Source organism: Rhipicephalus microplus, chromosome 6, assembly GCF_043290135.1.
Source record: "Rhipicephalus microplus isolate Deutch F79 chromosome 6, USDA_Rmic, whole genome shotgun sequence".
Taxonomy (NCBI): Eukaryota; Metazoa; Arthropoda; class Arachnida; order Ixodida; family Ixodidae; genus Rhipicephalus; species Rhipicephalus microplus.
Window position 1 is genome coordinate 116099665 of NC_134705.1, and position 19853 is coordinate 116119517.

At 45.6% G+C, this 19853-nt stretch overlaps 1 protein-coding gene across 1 annotated transcript in view; it reads left to right on the plus strand.

The window, feature by feature from the left end:
* Nucleotides 1-1313: 1313 nt before the first annotated feature.
* Nucleotides 1314-19853, plus strand: part of LOC119167397 (uncharacterized) — a 34305-nt gene continuing 15765 nt past the window's right edge. The window contains exon 1 of the mRNA XM_075865437.1: nt 1314-1485. Within this exon, the coding sequence (XP_075721552.1) occupies nt 1372-1485 (114 nt within the window). The 5' untranslated portion in view covers nt 1314-1371. The remainder of the gene's footprint in view (nt 1486-19853) is intronic.

The window sequence follows — 19853 nt, forward strand, 5'->3', positions numbered from 1 at the left end:
TGCGCGGGACGTAGCATCCTTCATCCTTCATCGCTTCATATTACGACATGGTGCACCTCGAGAACTACTAAGCGATCGAGGTCGAGCCTTCCCATCAGAAGTCGTCACGTCTCTGCTTTCTGAATGCCATGTTGTTCATCGCAAGACCACGGCATACCACCCGCAGACTAACGGGCTCACGGAAAGATTTAACCGCACCCTTGGCGATATGCTCGCCATGTATGTGACATCCGATCATACTAACTGGGATCGCATTCTTCCATTCATTACGTTCGCATATAACACCGCGGCACAGTCTACCACTGGATTTTCACCTTTCTTTCTTCTTTATGGACGCGAACCATCCCACACCATCGATACTCTCCTTCCATACCGTCCTGACGCATCCGAATGCCCATCTGTGTCCGAAGCTGCCCGAAATGCGGAAGAGTGCCGTGAACTCGCACGCACCTTTACGTCTCGAGAACAACAGCGCCAGAAAGAAAACAACGTCGACTCTTCACAAAGCCCCAGCTATTCCCCGGGATCACTTGTATGGCTGGCTGTTCCTTACCAAACCCCCGGCATTTCCTCAAAACTCGTTCCAAAGTACGAGTGCCCATACCGCGTTTTGGAGCAAACCTCGCTGGTGAATTTTCTCATCGAGCCACTTTCCCCATCTGACGACATGCGCCGGCGTGGACGTGACATCGTCCACGTCGCCCGCCTTAAGCCATATTATAGCCCTCTGCCTCCAGACTTTTAGGTCGCCAGGATGGCTCTTTTTCGGCGGGGACAAATTGTGAAGAAGAAAGAGCGTCGTTGGCAAGCAACATCGCCACCGCTTGGGTACTGGGTGCTGGGCTTCGCTCGCTCGGCTCGTGCTGATCATCGCCGGCATCTCCTTGACCGTTGCTCTTGCACGATCGTGTTTCTTCGTAGGACCACCGTCGCAACAGTCGTCAATAAACCCTTTTTCAATATATATATATATATATATATATATATATATATATATATATATATATAATATATATTTATATACGCTCAAAACACCTTCTGTTATTTACCAAAAAACACTTCGCAATAAAAAATCAAACGATTCGCTTGAGGTTATTTGCACGAAGTATTCTATTTACGAAAAGATGCTTCAATGGAAGCGATATAGAGTTCTCGATTTACGTCACGCTGAGGCAAGAATATTCTGTATATCTTAAGAAGCTGTACAACTGCTGCAATTTTCTTATTAATCATCTAATGCGCAGGTGCGCAACATGGTGAATAGCGCAACAATGAAGAAAGTAGAGCGCCGAGTGTTGGTTTTTGAAGTCAGGTAGCTATGAAAGCTCGAGCAATGCATACACCTTTGGTTTAGGCTTTTCGGAAACAGTCATGCCACAAAAGCGCCTTGCTACTGCCCTTATAGTGACGGCTTTTCTGACACTTCTTAAATGCGTATATGTTGAATACCCAGACACTGTTTTCAGAACACCTGATATTACAAAGGTAAGCCACTTTGTGTATTCAGTAGACTGCCCCTGCGATTATACGAGCGCTTTAATTTTCAGTAAAACAAATTGAGGCCTACATATTCTTTATCATACCACCGCTTTGTCGATGTGCTTTGAATATATACCAGGCAATAATTTTGCCATTCGGTAAATTATGGCCTTTTCATTGATAAACGCGAAAAAGAACGCCAAGTGAGGATAAAATTTCTTAAGTGACGTTTTGTCAGCAGCTTATTAGGCTGGAAGGAAATTTCAGGTGAGTTTAATTGAGAAATATTCACTAGTGGTGTGGACAATGAGCCAGAAACAACAAAGTGCGTGAAAATAAGTGCGTGCCTAGTGCGCAGATAGCGACCTCACTTTCGCAAACGCATGAGCACAACTGATGTTTACGATTATGACAACCAATGCACACTGAGTTTCCTTCATTGAACATGGCATGTGGCAGAATCCTGCGACAGTTGTTTTTTTCAGCATGCAAATTATCTCAGTGGCACAACAAGCTAAACTAGCTCACACCACCTCATGAAAGTTACGTAAAATCGTAGTGCTCCATCTTTTCGAATAAACTGTGAGAAAACTGACCTCGCCACAAATATTTTTTTAATGTTTAGATCTTTCCGCTGACATTCGATTTTGACCACCAATAAGACCTGTTTTTAGTCAAAACGGAATTTTTCAAGTTGCGATTGATTTCTGGCCGGTATGTCCGGTGTAAGCTCCACCTCACGTCAACAGATCTCGCAGTACAGACTGACCGCACATTAACCAAAGGGCTCTTCATGTGTGTAGAGAGAGATGTCAACGTTCGTAAGGCATTGTCTTGATATACAGTCCCCTGGAAATAAGGAGCGCTACACAGCATAAAATACATGCATATTGAAGGTTATGCTTGTGTCAAATAGAACAAGTTTCAAGGCTTTTGTACACAAGAGCATAGGTGGTTCGTATTCAAGTACTTGCCTTGTTGTATATGCGATGGTGCGTTGAAACCTTCCAGACTAGAAAAGTGTGCCTCGTGTGTTTTGATCTTTTTGTGATCGTATATCCTGTCATGTGGAATATCCACTTCTTGAGAGTGATGCAAAATCAAGTTACAAATTTCCAATAATGCAGAATTTATGAGGAATATACTCCGGCGAACACGAAATCGTTGCCCAAAACACCAAGTGTGACACATGCTTGGAAGTTTCAAGAAAAATAAACATTGAAAACATGAAACTCTATAGTGTAGAGAACTCAAAATAAAACTATTTTTATCTCCATTTGCCTAAAAAATTAGGTTGGGGGGCAAAATTTTCAAAATTAGTATTTTCATAAATAATTCACTGTTTTCAAAGCTTGAACAACTTGACTTCCCTGTTTCGTAATTATATTTGTATCTCAATTGCCTGTCTTGTAATCTCATTCATGCTTCTGCATCTGCGAATATTGTCACGTGTATCCAAAATAACTATTTATTGAAAAGTGGCCATTCAGTTTCCTTTGCATAATAGTTTAAACTTTTGTGGTTAGAGTTAAGTGGAAGATTGGGGGTTGAACAACGAAAGATCACTGACAAAAGAATGCGGCTAGCGCTTGCGGTATTACCTGTTTTCGACATTGCAACTGCTCCAGCCTCATTACATTTCCATGATCCTATTTCTTCAACGAAGCCCTCACCTTCCCGTCAAAATCATTAGTTGACTGATATGTAATGCTTTAATGCCAAGTTCTGCGATTTTTTGACTATGTCAGGATAATGGTGATTTTATGTCCCTAAGACAGTCAAGCTCTCGATCATTGAAATGCTCAAAAAAATTCAAAATTATTTTTAATTACTGAAAAACCACAATACCGAAACGGAACCTCACGTAAAGATTAACCTCACGCTGCCGGAACCTGCCTGATTGCACATAATGCCCGCCGAATGGCGCTACCTGTCCGGGCTGTCCGTGACAATGGGCTAAAAGGATTACGGTGGTATGGAGATTATATGGTGAACCGTTCCTGGCTCACAACGCAACACCACTTTGCACCTATCGCACGCCCATCACCACAGAAAAGAAAATCGCGTGTGCATGCTCAACCAATGAAGCACCGGCCAAACCCACACAATCCATAGCAGACAAGAAGACGCAGCAGTGGCACATCAGTTCGTCACTTTCGTCACGCAAAACTCAACGTCACACACACAATGTTGCCAACAATTCATTTGTTGTAAACAAAACGTACCCAGTGAAATACATTGAGATCCACTGACCCCGAAAAATCACCGAAGCTGGCCTTTAACGACCCGAAACCACCATATGATTATGAGACTCACCGTAATAGAGAGCTCCAGGAATTTCGACCACCTGGTGTTCTTTAATGGGAACCCAAATGTGAGCACATGGGCCTACAGCATTTTAACCCCCATCGAAAATGCGGCCGCCGCAGCCGGCATTCGCTCCTGTGACCTGCGGGTCAGCAGCCGAGCACCTTTGCCACTAGACCACCGCAGTGGGGCTTCCCGTGAACTTCCTTCTCCAATAACCGTTGTGAGAATATTAAAAGTTTTTTGGCGAAGACATTTCAACGTTCTTCGCCGAGACAAAGCAAGAGATGCAAGCCTTGAGAATTTCGAGAAGCGCGCTAAACATTTTGGCTTATCCTTGAAATTGAGATGTAATCACTAGTTTTCGTGTAGCTATGCCTTTGTTTTGATATCAGCTGTGTCAGAAATCGAAAGCACCTCACAATTTTGTATGCAAAAATTAAAAATATCTAGGGCAATCTACTTCGCTTATATAAACTTCGTGTCACAGTGAACATCTTTGATGTTCACTGTGACACGAAGTTTCTGAAGCCACTCTGGTCATGAGGCTTATACAGAGACCATTCTCAATATGACACCACGAATCGAGAAAGTCCGATGTCAATTGTTTCAAGAATCGATCTCCACATAAGATGAAATGACACTTTTCGTTATTTTTGGTCTCTCCATCAACAGAAAACCAAGCGGACAAAATAGCTTCAAGTCGCAAGCGGTTCAGTACGGATACGAAATAGCAAACTGTCGTATATTACCGAATAGAATGGAATGAAACAACCTTATTTCAGTCCTGTAGGACGCGTTTAGCGCGTAGCGGGTGTCTCCCACGTAGAAACCGACAGGAAGTACCTGTCGGCCGCTTCGTGGGCCTGCTGGATGGCCCATTGCTGGTTGGCGAGAAGTGAGCTCCTGAGGGACCTCTCCCATTTGCTTGAGGTAGAGTCGAGAGGAGTTGTTCTACACTCCCAGAGCATGTGTGTGAGTGTCACTGTGTGTCCACATGATGGGCACGTAATACTGGGGTATGCATGAGGATAATAAACGTGAAGCGTTGTAAGATTTGGGTACGTGTGTGTCTGTAATAGGCGTACGGTTAATGCCAGCGCTCAGTTAAGTTTTGGATGTGGGGGTGGAAAAATGCGGCGTTCTAGGTAAAGTGCTTTGTTATTTCATTATACGTAATTGGTGCATCCCGACTGGTACCTAACACAGCAAAATGGGGTTGCTATGTGGTGGCGTGGTCGGTAAGTGCGCGCGCTGAATCATGGGCGATCTCGTTGAGGTTGGATAGGGCACCCGGCACCTGCCCTAGATGGGCGGGGAACCAGATGAATATATGGTGCTTCAGGGCACTCGGGTCTGCTTTGCGCAGGATACGTAGAGCCTGGTCTTAGATGACTCCTCGTTCGAAGGCTTTGATGGCCGGCCTGGAGTCGCTGTAGATGAATTCCCGTTTGCTGTCGAGCATAGCTATAGCTATAGCAATTTGCTTCGCTACTTTAGGGTTTGGGTGAGGATTGTGCCAGAGTTAAGAGTTTGCTGAGCGGATGATACCGCGACCGCGGCGAACGCTCGGTTGTTGTGATAGGCAGTGGCGTCCACGAACGAGACGTTGTCTGCTTCCATGTGTATGCGCTTGAGAATGGCGGTCGCCCGCGCAAGGCGCCTGCCTCTGTTGTATTCGGGGTGTACATTTCGTGGAATGGGAGCGATTTTCATAATGTTGCGGATTTCACGAGGAATTATGGTCAACTATGGGAGGTCCTTGGCCCTCGAGGAGAAGCCGAGCTCGTGAAGAATATGGCAGCCTGCCTTGGTGGTGGTGGGTCAGGTCAGTTGCACGCGTTCTTGAGCTTCAGCGATCTCTTCTAGCGTGTTATGTTCGCCAAGCTCGAGGAGTTTGTACGTTGGAGTGGTGATAGGGAGGCCTAGGGTTCGTTTGACGAACTTGCGAATAAGTGCATTGAGTTGATCGCACTCAGCATGTAGCCATTTGTGTATAGCGGCAACGTAGGTGAAATGACACAAAACAAACGCGTGTACGAGACGCAGCAGGCTCTCTTCTTTGAAGCCATGGTGCCTGTTGGCTACTCTACGTACTTGTCGTATGGCATTCTCAGTGTTAGTCCTGAGCTTGTGTTCTCTTTGGGTGTTGGTTCCGCGTGACTCGATGATCATGCCGAGAACCTTGATGGTGTCTATCCTGGGTACAGTACGACCATCTCTGGTGTGGAGGGTGATATTACGTTCCGCCGGAGGTTTCCACCCTTTGGGCTTGAAATCCCTTCGTTTGGACAAATATATCAACAGTTCCAACTTCGCGGGTGAGCACCTGAGACCGGTGTGTTCGAGGTATGACTCGGCGGTGTCGATAGTCTCTAGCAGGGCGGACTCAATGAAGCCATCCGACCCTTTTGAGCACCATATGGTTACATCATCCGCATATATATAAGGTGATTTTGCCCTTCGATTTTCAAAAGTCGTTCGGAAAGCCCGATCATCACAAGGTTAAAGAGCGTGGGCGAGACGACGGATCTCTGAGGAGTACCCCGCTGTTCGAGCTCCACTTCTTCCGACACTAGTACTCCTACGCGGAGGACGGCTCTGCGTCGAGTGAGAAAAGAGCGGATGAAGCATTAAAATCGAAGACCTAGGCCGAGGGCTGCTATTGCTTTCAAGATTGACGAGTGCGTTATTGTATCAAAGGCCTCTTCTAAATTGAGACCGAGTATCGCACGAGTATCCCGAGTGTTTCCGCCATCTAGAATTTGATGCTTTAGGAGTAACATTGCGTCTTGAGTGGATAACCCAGGTCGGAAGCCAATCATGTGGTGCGGGATGCAGTCGTTATCTTCGAGTTATCGACTAACTCTGTTTAGGGCAACGTGCTCAGCCCCTTTGCCCACGCACGACGTGAGAGATATGGGGCGTAGGTTATCTAGGCTCGGCGCCTTTCCCGGTTTGCGTATGAGAATTGTGTGAGCTAGTTTCCAGGAATCGGGTATCTCATCCTTTTTCCATATATCGTAGATAGTGTCGGTGAGGTAGGTGACGGAGGAATTATCCAGGTTGCGTAGGAGCGTGTTGGTGATGCCGTCGGGTCCAGGGGCTGAGCGGCCATTCAGCTCATGGAGAGCCCGGCGCACATCTTCAATAGAAAAGTTGGCGTCTAAGTTGGTGATATCGCTGCCAGAGTAATCGGGTTGAGGGGTCACAGGTCCCGTGGAAAGCGGGAGATATTTTTCCACAAGGTTCTTGACAACATCTTCCGGTGACACTGCCCGTTTAGCTTGATGAATTATCTTCACGATCGAATAACGCTACTTTGTGCGGGTGTTGGTTTCATTGAGGACGTGTTTTAGTAAGTTCCACGTTATGCCATTACGAACCTGACCATCAATCGAGTTACAAATTTCGTCCCACTGCTGTTTTGAAAGGGTGCGGCTGTGATCCATCGTGGTCTTGTTCAGCTGAGATATGCGTTTGCGTAACCTCCGATTAAGGCGCTGGCCCTTCCTCTGGGCCAATAGAGACTGTTTGGCCTCAAGTAGGCGGGCGAGACGACTGTCCATCTTTTCGGTTGGAAGTTCTGTACTGATAGTTTTGGTCGCCTTGTTTACATCAGCTTTTATCTGGGCTGTCCACGTCTCGAGGCTCGGTGGGTCAATGAGAGGAGGTCGTTCTGCGCGGGTCTGACGAAGGAGGTCCCAGTCTACCCACGTGTACGACTTTGTTTTCCTGCTTATTGTGGGGAGGTGTACGGCCAAAATGAAGTGGTCGCTACCGAGATCTACCACGAGGTTGAACTATCGAGCGTCAGCGATATTCTTGGTGAATCAGAGATCCTGTGTAGTGTCTCTTTGCGTGGACGTACCAGTGCGAGTGGGGAAGGCCTAGTCTGTAATGAAAATAAGTCCTATGTCATTCGTTTTTTTTCGAAAGCTCGTATGACCGAGTAAAGTTGAATTTTTTAACACGGCCAGGCGTGTTTTTTCGGGCTGCCTGTAAAACATTTCTCTACCTTAGTAACCTGTGCCTAGATGCTGCCCGCTAGCGAGCTCTCAACCTGCCTCAATATTCACTCTTTTTGAAGAGGCGATCTATGACTTCGTCCATACTTGGCACATTCAATCTTCGAATGCTTAAACTGTATTTCTGCATTGATCGCCTTAGTAAATCACACAAAAAGGTCCGGCCTGTTCTTTTACAGGTGATGCTCCTTACCTTAAGCCGTGTGTCGTGCGTCCAAGATGTTTGCAGTGGTAGTAGTAGTAGTAGTAGTAGTAGTAGTAGCAGTAGTAGTAGTAGTAGTAGTAGTAGTAGTAGTAGTAGTAGTAGTAATAGTGGTTGTTGTTGTCGTTGTTGTCGTCATAGTAGTAGTAGTAGTAGTAGTAGTAGTAGGTAGCCACCTCCACGGTTGAGCAAAAAACCCACTCACGTTAATCATAAACAAAAGATAGTTGTTTCTCATGAAACAACATACAGAGATGAGCGCCGGTGACCTAAAATGCAATAATATTTGTCTTGCATATGATACTTACTGAAAAAAAACCTAGTAACAGAAGGACGCACTTTCAGCACTGTCTTACCACGCAGAAAAGGTTACCACGTTAACCTTGCTAGACGTAACCGCCTTGTTTTTAGCTAGGTTTAGCGAGGTTGGGCCGCAGTGTCATGAGCTAGCGGCGTTAAAAGGTGGGAGCTAGACACGAAGCGCAGGCCGTAAGAGAGTGCGCGCGTGCCGCTCCTCTAGCCCGGCCGTACCATCAAAGGAGGTTTAAAAGGTACCACCTCTCGTTTAGTCCTTGGAATGCTCGCTGAATGGCGCTTTTTCTATATGACGAATATATGAGGAAAAGATGCGAGATGGCAGTACTTGGACGATTTCTTCACTAGATGAACAGACGGGCAGACAGACAGATGCACGGTGGCAGAGATTGACGGATGGGTGCATGTACAGATGAACAGACGCACATATGGATGAACGGAGGTGTAGACTAACTGATGGACGCTTCGCCTCGCTTAATTTTACGCACTCGGTGGACAAGCTATGATGATCTTGACGCATCGCTGTGCTAGCCATGTTGGAATACCCCCTGAGTTACAAATAGTGATATGCTGCTAAAAATATCGATTTTCGAGTGATTTATCAGAACATAAGTGACCACATAACTACCAAGGTAACTACAAAAGACAGGATGACGATTGTATGCATATCGGTGTCATTGCTAGGAAAAACGTGTCGTGTTCTCAAAAAGAGCAACTTATTCGTTTTTCTTCGTTTCGTGAGAAAGAAGAAGATGATGTTCTGAAGAACTGCCTGTGTTAGATCAGTTCGTATTTTTTCGCTATTTTTCTCAGTGTAATAGTTTGTATTACTTGTTTGTGCTTCCTACTCACACCGTGACGACCTGGAGGTCTCCGCCCACCCGGAAAAGCACGTAAAACGAACTTCTAGACGGCGCGTGCCTTACCCACCATGGCATGGAACATCGCCGCCAGATGCACTTGACGCCGCATCTATGGCAGCGCCGGACACCACTACTCCTGAATTCTCTGTAGAAGGAACTACAGACCATGGCCCTGCGAATAAGAGACTGCGGGAAGAACAAGACGGCTTCAATCCTTCAGATGAAAATGCAGAGGATATAAACCAGGCATTCGTGACAGTTGTATCCTGCAAGAATTAAAGCGGTACTAGAGTCTCTGCTGTCTTCAGGCCTACCACGGATGTAGGAAGCTTATGGAAAGTCCTGTATCAGGCGTTGTAACGTCGGCTCAAGTAAAGTTCTTAACCATCGCCTCAACAAAGACTGAAGCCTGATGGTCACAGTGTCGATACTGCCGGCCGCCAACTATCGACTAACGATGACTGAATTAGCAGGCATACCCGTGGAAGCCCGGGTCCCATACTCTTACACAGCGAACTATGGAAAAATACAAGATGTCCCTCTGAGTTACTCAAACGAAGACTTACATGACTATCTACGTGATCAGGGCATCGTGTCGGCAAGAAGACTCACCACCTACACACGAGGAGATGGCGGCAAGGTGAAAGAGGTACGTGGTCGATCCGTTCTTTTGCAATTCGCCGAGAATTCACCACTACCTAAACAAGTTAAGCTTGGGTTTTGTAGCTACCCATTGGCTGAGTACGTCGGGGCAGCTACATATTGTTATAAATGCCAGAGGCATGGTCATATATTGAGACATTGCAATGGCCCCGTGCGTTGCGAAGTCTGTGCTGGTCCTCATTCGCAAAAAAATGTACCTTAAGGGCCCAACTTAAGAGTGCTAACTGCGGTGGTCCCCACTCTGCTTCGTGTAGAGGTTGCGTTAAATATAAGGCTGCTACACTTGCACGCTCATTGGAGCAAGCACAAGGGAAACTACCAAGGCTCGATGATCCATCGCCTAATGCAGAAGTTGTAATCCTGAATATCAAAGACTTCTCTAAGCAAAGATCATGACAAAGCCGAAAGGCACCTGGTTACACGTACGCTGATGAGACGAAAAAGAAACGTGGGAAGCCGACTGGCACATCGCATCTTTCAAAACCACCACAAAGCGCCTCACAAGATTTATCGGTCGAGTACAGTCGTCACCAGTCTCAGCCACCGCAACACGACGGGGATCTGCGAAAGGCAACAACATGGAAACACAAACCAAGATTTTGCACGCATACTGATTCCAATGCTGTTCGCAGCTCTCAAAGCCCTTGTCCGCGCAAATCCTTCGTCCAGAATTATCCCAGAGGTAGAAGCAGTTCTTACAAATGGAACCGATGGTGTCGACGTCTTAAACTCCGCAGGGGCGTTCTCCCTCGCTGTAGTAATCATGGCTTCCCAACGTCATCTTCACCTGAACTGACCATTCACAGAATCTTCCGCGCATGCATTATATTCCAGTGGAACGCTCGCGGCCTTCGCTCGAAGCTGTCAGATTTCCGGTGACTGGTGCGAGAATACCGATTCTTATTCGTTGTCATTTCTCAATCGCGCGTAGACCCAAATTTTACAATGAACGGATACTATTTTCATGACTCAAAGCGACCTGGCGGTATCGGCAGATTACTCATCGCCTTTCGTAAAGTCATTTCAGCCTCCGCGATAGACATCTCGCCCCCCTGCAACAACAAATATGTGTGTGCCACAGCAATAATAGATAAACAGAAATGCACTCTCATCGGAGTATACCTGGAACCAGGCAGGCCTTTAGACGCTTCAAGGCTTGAAAACTTCATTTGAAGGACACCTTACCCACACATCATTTGTGGAGACTTCATTGCGCACAATGAAATTCGGGGCAGCTAACACAATTGTTCTCGGGGAGTTAGGCTTTCAGAGTTGCTCTTAAAACATTTAATTGAACCTGTAAACGACGGCAGCATCCCCTACCCAGAAGACACCACGACTACCAGCAGCGTCAACGTCACCTTCGCAACAAGTTCAGTCGCTCGCAAGTTTGACTGGCGCACCGACTTGGAAACACGTGGGAGTGATCAATACCCAATCAAGATTTCAGCTGCTGGTGCAGGTAAGGCATCCAAGAGAACCATCATGGCATCCACAGAATGGAATGCGTACAAAGACGCAGCAGGAAAGGGAATCACTGCCGCTACAAAGGGGAATGAATTACTCACCACGATGGCTCATTGCCTAAAAGAATGCACACCCGTTTTAACTAAAAATGACAAACTTCCGTCAAACTATGAGGAGTTCGAAAGACTGTGTGCTATTCGCAGTCGAGCTGAACGAAAAGTTCTGCGCACAAAAATTTTAGAAGACCTCCCATTTGATTGATATGAGGAGTTTAACGTCCCAAAACCACTATTTGATTATGAGAGACGCCGTAGTGGAGGGCCCCAGAAATTTCGACCACCTGGGGTTCTTTAACGTGCACCCAAATCAGAGCACACGGTAGAAGACCTCCCGGCCTGCCGACAGACACAGCGTAGTATTCAGTGCTACCTGGATAAACGTAGCTGGGAAAGATGGCGTGACGTTTGCTCAATATTAGATGTTCAATACCAGGTGTCCAAAACCTGGCGGGTTTTAGATGCAAGCGCATACCACTCCAGCAGCTTCACCCTTTTGCCACGCTCTCCCTGCACGAACAAAAATCCCTCAAAGAACTCTCAGAAGGATATTACGCAGTACTGTAAGCAAATGCAACGCTTTAGACCTCATCTGCAGGTAACCAGCCCGGCAACTCACGGGCTGCAGTGCCAGCGCTAGAGATACCTTTTACAATTGAGGAACTGAACACTGCTATCAGTGAGTCAAACAGGCACACATCAACTGGCCATGACGAAGTAACCTATGAAGCCATTGCAAAGTTATTTCACGCCTCCCACCTACGACTTCTAGAATATTATAATTCATCGTGAACGTCTAGAATGGTCCCCACAGAGTGGTAGCTGGCAAAAATAGTGCCCATTTTGAAACCTGGTAAGCAGCCACAAGCTACTCTTCTTTCTGGCCTGTCGCCCTACTTAGTTGCGTTGGCAAACTCATGAAGCGAATAATTCCCAAACGATTGACATGGTTCCTAGAAAGCCGCAATGAATTTTCGCAAGAAATGAATGGGTTCCCCCAAGGCAGTTCGGCTATCGACAATGCCATCGCACTTGTCTCTTCCCTTGAAAAGAACCTCTCCGCCAGTCGAATCCCGACAGCCGTATTCCTTGACAACAAAGCACCTTTCGGCTCAGTCTTTCACCATGTGATTCGCGAACCATGAAAGATCTTGGCCTAAAAGGGAATCTATACAAATGGATTGAGAACTATCTAGAAGACCGGAAAATACATGTGAGATCTCCAAATGGTCCCACACAGTACTATACAGTAGAGAAGCGTGTACCCCAGGGTGCCGTGCTCAGCCCGCTCCATTTCAATCTTACCCTGAGACACACAACAAAGTAACTTCCTTGAAAAGTACACATAACAATTTGCGTTCATTACATCTGCATCTGCAGCGCTTCAGGGTCACGTTATATCACTAAACAGCGACTTCAGAAAGCTTTACAGAACATCTCCACATATCTAGCGCCCTGAGGTATGCACCTTTCACCAGAAAAGAGTCCAGCCATTGCTTTCACGATAAAGAAAACGAGCAAGTATGCACAGCTCCTCCTGAACAGCCGCTGACCTATGTATGGTCTCAAAGATTTTTGGGATTCATCATCGACAGAAATCTTTTCTGGTCTCCTCACGTGAAGAAACTTCGAACTAGAATAGTAGCAGCAACTGAACTCTTCAATTTCTTGGCTGGAACACGATGGTGATGTAGTTGCTGCTCATTGGTACTTCTTCAGAAAGCATACATTCAAGGAACATTACGCTCTTGTCTACCGGTGCTTCATCGATTATCTACAGCAAATAAGAGAATTTTTGAAGCCCCACGCTACAGCTCCCAACGAATATGTATAGGGCTCCCAAAGAGCTCATCAGCGTTGCGAACTGTAGCAGAAGCAAGATGTCTCCCACTGGATGCCATCTCTATCCAAGAAAGCATACTTAGTCATCTTCGACATGTATTACAAGGTAACAAGCATTTCCTGTATCGAGTTCACTTAACACACAGCAATTATTCGTTCGGCCAAGCTGTGCGAATGCTTCAACTCTTCTCTGTTTACCAGCCAGAAAATTAATGCTTGCAACGTTTCCTCCCTGGGCACTCCTTTCCCTTTTTAGCCAAGAACTATGCTCAGCACTCGCTTATTTACACTGACTCCTCAACCATTCAGGCGACTTCCACTTATGGACTTTATATCACAGACAAATGCTATCCTGTCGACTGCAACCGAAGACATCCTCAACAGCAGCAGAACTTGGTGGCATAAAAAGAAGGTGTTCTTTACATCTTGCGCCACACGCCGGCCCTATGGGTAATTTTCACCGACTCCAAGGAAGCACTACAGATATTGTTCAAACTTCTAAAAAACAAATTCTGACCCTGTTTCATTCGACATAGCATATCTACTTCACCTGGCTGTGACCGCACAGAACTCTATCACATTTCAGTGGATACCGGCTCCTTGTGGCATTTCCGCCAACGGAAAATCAGATGAAACAGCACGCAAAGATCTTCAACACCACAAATAAAGACGAACTTATTCCACTAAATTATATGTAGCTCAGATAGCCAAAAGACCTGCGCTTGAAAAAAATAAGAGATGCAGGAACCTTCCAACGCATCACTATGCCTTCCTTCGCTCAATCGACCCCTACCTGAGAACAAGACTCTCATTCGAAACTTCTCGCCATCTGTAAACGCTATACCATCGTGTACGTCTAAACAGTGCCTTTGATAACAGCGAACGGTACTGCTTGGGTCAATTGGTGAGTCCATACTAAAACAACTGTGGCTCCATCGAATCTGTGGAACAAATAATGTTTGAGTGTAGAGCGTATGCTGAGGAGCATGCGCTTTATGAACATTGCATGCATTCTATAACCAAGAGAACTTTCTACCTTGACTGTGTATTGGGAGCTTTAGGCTGCCCCTTTTTACAGAGGCGTGCTATGAAACTTTTGTTGGCGCACTTCAACAGCATTGGTCAGGTAGACAAGCTGTAGCTGCAACTTGACACCACGAAAAAACTATTAACGCGCGTCCTCATTCAATTGTAAAAGAGGTGGCCTTTTCCTTTCTTATCATTTCTTTTTATCATCTATATATACTTTTTGTGATTTTTGTTTCTCTCTCTTTTGCTATTCTTACTTTCAATCCGCAATCTCATTCCCCACGCAGAGTAGCAAGTCAGCGAATTTTTATGCCGGCTAAATTCTCTACATTTCGATAAAGAGTTCTCTCTCTCTTTATTTTGTCTTGGCATTGGCAGATGCGCTGTTGTTCATCTTGCATACCCAACCATACACTAAATATTCACATTGTTACCAATAGTTATGAGGCGCTGGAAACTTCTAGAAAATAAATATACTAGCAAGTTGTCAGGCGATTCGATACTCCTGTGAGTGACAATGCCTTGCGATCATTATATACTTAATTATTGCTCATTCGATGCTTCTTCACATATTTATAGCTTGATTGGCATATCAAAGCAAAGTCGCACTGAAAATTAGTTGCAACACGCTGTGTAACCTTAAAGTCACAATAACACTGCATATCAGTACCTACATTTTAAAACTCGGTGAATAAACGTCTTAGTTAGGGGCACTTTGTTAAACAATTCAACGTTTGCCGACGCCATTCTTCTTGTTTGGGGTCAATTTAACTACAGCCAGCGTGTTGCAATTATTATTGAGGACGGCTCTATGTGCACGCACAAGTAAAACTAAACTTAAAAATATGACGATTTGGTCCCTTAAGATGCTCCACCCTTAAAAAAATGCGACCGAACTGAGTTACTGCATGGGGCAAACAAATACTCTAATTTTCAGCCATGTCCGGGCTTCAAAATTCCTCGCAAACGCAGCTACACAGGTATTATGATGAGCAAAGAGTAATGTTAACACATGTGATATAGTGTGGCAGAAAAGGAAGATCACACCAGCGGTTCTACAATGAAGTGTGCGTAACAAGAACGCACACTTCTACAATCAAGTCTGCGTTCAAATGGTTCAAAATGCACCCAAAGTTCGGTGTTTGGCTGTGGCGTTGAAGATGTGTACGAGTCCACAATGAACAGGAAGAAATTTTCACATGGCGCTGTATTAAGAAGGCACGCGCGTTTTATGACAGAATTCACAATCTCTTGTTTCTATCTTCTCTTAGATCAGCTTTGTTGCTGGTCCAGGATACATCCTGCTTGGAGAGGAAGATGAGCAGTGACTTTTTATGCCTCCAGGCAGAAAAAAAAACAAGTTCCTAATGCTGTTGGCATTACTAGGTATTTCAGGAGACGTCAGAACCAACACGGGAGATTTCAAAAGCAGTGGCGAAGAGTGTGAAGGTTTTATTTCTTTATTTATTTTGTAGTGCACCTGTGGTGCGTATACCACTCTCGCCTTTGACACAGTTTCTTGTGATGGCACACTGAACTCGATGCGCGTTTACTTTAAATACAAAAACATTTTTGAATGAGGGGCCCTTGAAAGCCTCCCACGCATTGCAATGGTTTGAATAATGATTCGTCATTATCAGCAGCAGCATTATTAAGCTGAAGACAAATGCTTTACAAACGTGTATTGGGTACCTAGGTTTTCCACAAAGTGAATGATAGTGGCATAGTGAGTACTTCTCCATTTCACAAAGCTGTGATAACATACATCATAGGGGTTATTTTGCGAGAGCACACGCAGTAGTTGTCCCAACGAATTTTTAACGGGCTCCTAGGGAAGCCGCTTCTTTAGCTTACGATTTGACGGTGCTGCGTTGCCTTTGCGCCCCTGGTGGAAGGCCGATCGAAATCGGTGGTAAAGTTTTGGTCGAAACGTGGTTGAGACCCTATTGCCAGCGGCACCAACATACTGTACTATGGACCACAAAGGGATCAAAGAGAGGCTAGGTGAGCTCCGACTAATTACGAATAACGAAAAACGAAGGAACACAGTGGCTCACCAATAGAGAGCACTCGACTAGATAGGTGTGTATGACAGAGCACTGCAGATATCGATGAGTCAGCAGCTGAGGAGAACAAGGTGCGCCAGCCGATAGAAATAGTTCTCTTGGAGAGACATGGTGCATGATCACATTATTTTAACAGCCGTGAAATAGTCTCCATGAATATAGTTATGTGTAAGAGACATCAACTCAACTCATGAACACACCGAATTCACTGACATGCCCCAAGTAGTGCAAGCATACCCTTTTTTGTTCCTGTATAACCGGACAGATTGCATCTTATGGTAGCTGTAGGACGTTCTACATTTGCGCGCAAATAGGAAAAAACTTCCTAACAGCTAACTTACAGGATTTGTTCATCAATACCCGCAATGTGGCATGCGTTGCTTATTCGGGTTGACCCCTATAATGACTTCCTAATAAAATTTCAATTACACTCGACAAGTGTCATGCCTTATCACGTGGAAAGATATTTTGCCACTGGCTGGGATGCTAGCAATGATTAGTTTTACAAGTTTATTTTTCTTATGTGTTCCCCAAGTGCACCTTAAATAGTAAGCCACAACCAATTGATTTATTTATTTATATGTGGAGTTTAACGTCCCAAAACAACCATATGATTATGAGAGACGCCGTTGTGGAGGGCTCCGAATATTTCGACCACCTGGGGTTCTTTACCGTGCAGTCAAATCTCAGCACACGGGCTTAAAATATTTCCGCCTTCATCGGAAATGCAGCCACCGCAGCCGGTATATTATCCCGCGACCTGCAGTTCAGCAGCCGAGTACCTTAGCCACTAGACAACAGCCGCAGGGCAAGCCACAAACAAACACATGGGCAAATTTTGCGCACTCTCCAAGAAGTTTCACTAGTAAATATTTTGAAATATCACATGAAGAAAAAATCCGCCACGCCCTCAAAACAGTGGGAAGCTGTGTAATGCAAAACAGCCAGAAAATGGATGCATAGACCACCTCACTTCTCCCTGAAGCAAATAAAGTAAGGCAGCGTCTCCTGCGCTGCGTGGCGCCGCAAGCAGCCCCACACAGAAGTGCCTCCTGCGCTGCACGGAAGTGACGTCACTTTAAAAATAAGTACCTAAAGCTAGGTAAATGTGTAAATTATTCATGTGTAATGCGTTAAACCGAGAAAAATTGTACTAAGCGGGTGTTTAACGAGTCCATAAGCATAGGTTTGTTAACTAAACACATAATATAAGTACTTTAAATACACGGGGCGCCATGGGCGCTGCGGCTCGCGAAAGGCAAACACTGCGAGATGGTAGCTGCCTGCGATGTGTGTACGTCGTTCTGTGTGTACGTGGTGAAAACACCGATAAAATCGTGGCCATAGCCTAGGCCGCCCCCAAGTAGGACCGGAGGTCCTGTGTCATCGCTGCTTCATGTGATTGCTCGATGCCCAGTTGAACTTGGTGGTTGGAGCTAGCGCGGCTGTCCAGCGCGCCGCAGCTTCGTCTGAGTGTGTTCACCATAAAGTTTCTCAGTATGAAGTGCGTATTCTTGTTGTTGGACGTACTGCATTTTCTAGATTGCTATGCCAACCGTGGTGCTGTCAAAGGTAAAAGTGTTCTTGCTGCCGAGTTTTGCTTGTCGCAGAGGGCAAGGTCGACGATGAAATAAATGCGTTCGCACAGTTCACCTGGGACTGACCGGACGCACATGCATGAAACTCCAGTGCGCCGGCGAAGCGTTCATACGATGGATGGAAACAACTTTATTGTAGTGTTCCTACGAAGCCTGCGATCTCCGAAGGCCCGATCTACTGTATTACCGGCTGTTTTGTCAAGTGCGAACACATACGGCCGTTATCTTCCGTTGCTACGTAAATGCTCCCGTGCTGCCACAGGCCATGCATGTTATCCAGCAAGACCGACAAGCTGTTTTGTAGTTAGATGGGCTAACGCCGTCGGCACTTGCTCTTGGGCATCGTTTATCAAGTGTTGATCGCTTAGAACATTGCCGTGGCACGTCAGTATTTTGAAGCGGCCTGCCGGTTACCTCGCCAGGTGATGATACACTCCGCAACATAAAAGAAAAGTTGCCCGAGACTACGTTGCAGTGAAACTTTCTGTCATCAAAATTTTGATAAACCGTGGAAATCAACATTCCTGGCACCTGTGTCGAAGAAACCAATGCAGCCAGCTGCATTTGTGTTTTTCGTGTCTTTTTGCGCCACGCCGATTAAGAGCAGTAATTCGCAAAACACTTTATCATAATAAATATAGTTAATCCTGTGAGAGTCATCAAAGATCCAATATTAAAGGGTCTGTGAATGGGACCACCAGCAGCAGCAAATAAGGCTGATGAGGAAGCGCAAATGTTAATACAATGCACGCGTGAACAAAAAAAAAAAGAAAAAAAGTAACGACGACTGCATTGGGACATGAACCATCGACCTCACCAGCTATTAAATGTGCTGCTCTTACCAGCTACGCCCCAGCTGCCGATCGATTTCAGGTAGCAAACAAGCCGGTTTCGTATTGTTGTCAGCTGGACCTAACTAACATTTTATGTTTACTTCTACGTTTGTACGTAACTTTAACGGCTTTTATCGTAACGTCTAGACGTACCGCTAGGCACTCCCGACTATTCAAACAAAGCGCTTAACCGGAAAATGCATGACGGCACTTCCGTGTGGCGCAGCCGCCGTTTCTGTGTGGGGGGTGGCTCATGCGCCGTGCGGCGCAGCAATCTCTGCCATAAAGTAATTAGGGCTAGGACATATATATGTCACTATATATCGCATGTTTGTCTAGCAAGCAACAGTACAGAATTTGATATATAGCATGGTATACTGTGACGTATATTGCGGTATACACAATGCATGACCAGCCATTTGCGTTTGGCCGCAATTCATAGCCTGTCATGCCATGTTTGGCACTTATGCAGGTAATGTAATGGCCGGAAGCGTAGAAGAGCCGTGCAATGTGAATAATGCCAGACATTTCATGCATGTCAAAAAATCCTTGCGCGGGCGTCAAGCAACCACGTCACCTGATACCAGACCTAGCGTACAAGTGTTGTGACTAAATTATTATTATGACATGCAGATTCTGTCTTGAATGACATGCGTATCATGATTTTCAAGTTAACACCTAACTTTGTTGAAATGTCAATCCACACATCAATCTTGATATATATATATATATATATATATATATATATATATATATATGTGACGCTACGATGAATGAGCGACGTGGCGTGGCTCATACGCCATGTTTATTCTGTTCTGCACTTCTTCCTTCTCGGCTTCTACCAATCGTCGCTTCATACGTCACACGATTCCCCCTCCCCCCGAAAGAAGGCATGGATTACGAACAAGGAAAAGTACGCAAGGAGAGGTTGAGAAGTCACAACTGTCAAAAGTCACAATAGGTTTCATGGCCGCGTGGTGTTCCGTAAACTCGCAAAACTTCAGGAAAGAGTGCAGCAGTCCGGTTAACGCAGGAGTTCTGGTGGGCGAGGCTGATGGTTGCGTCCTGGATAACACAAGAATGCTTTGGACGTGGAGATAGCGGA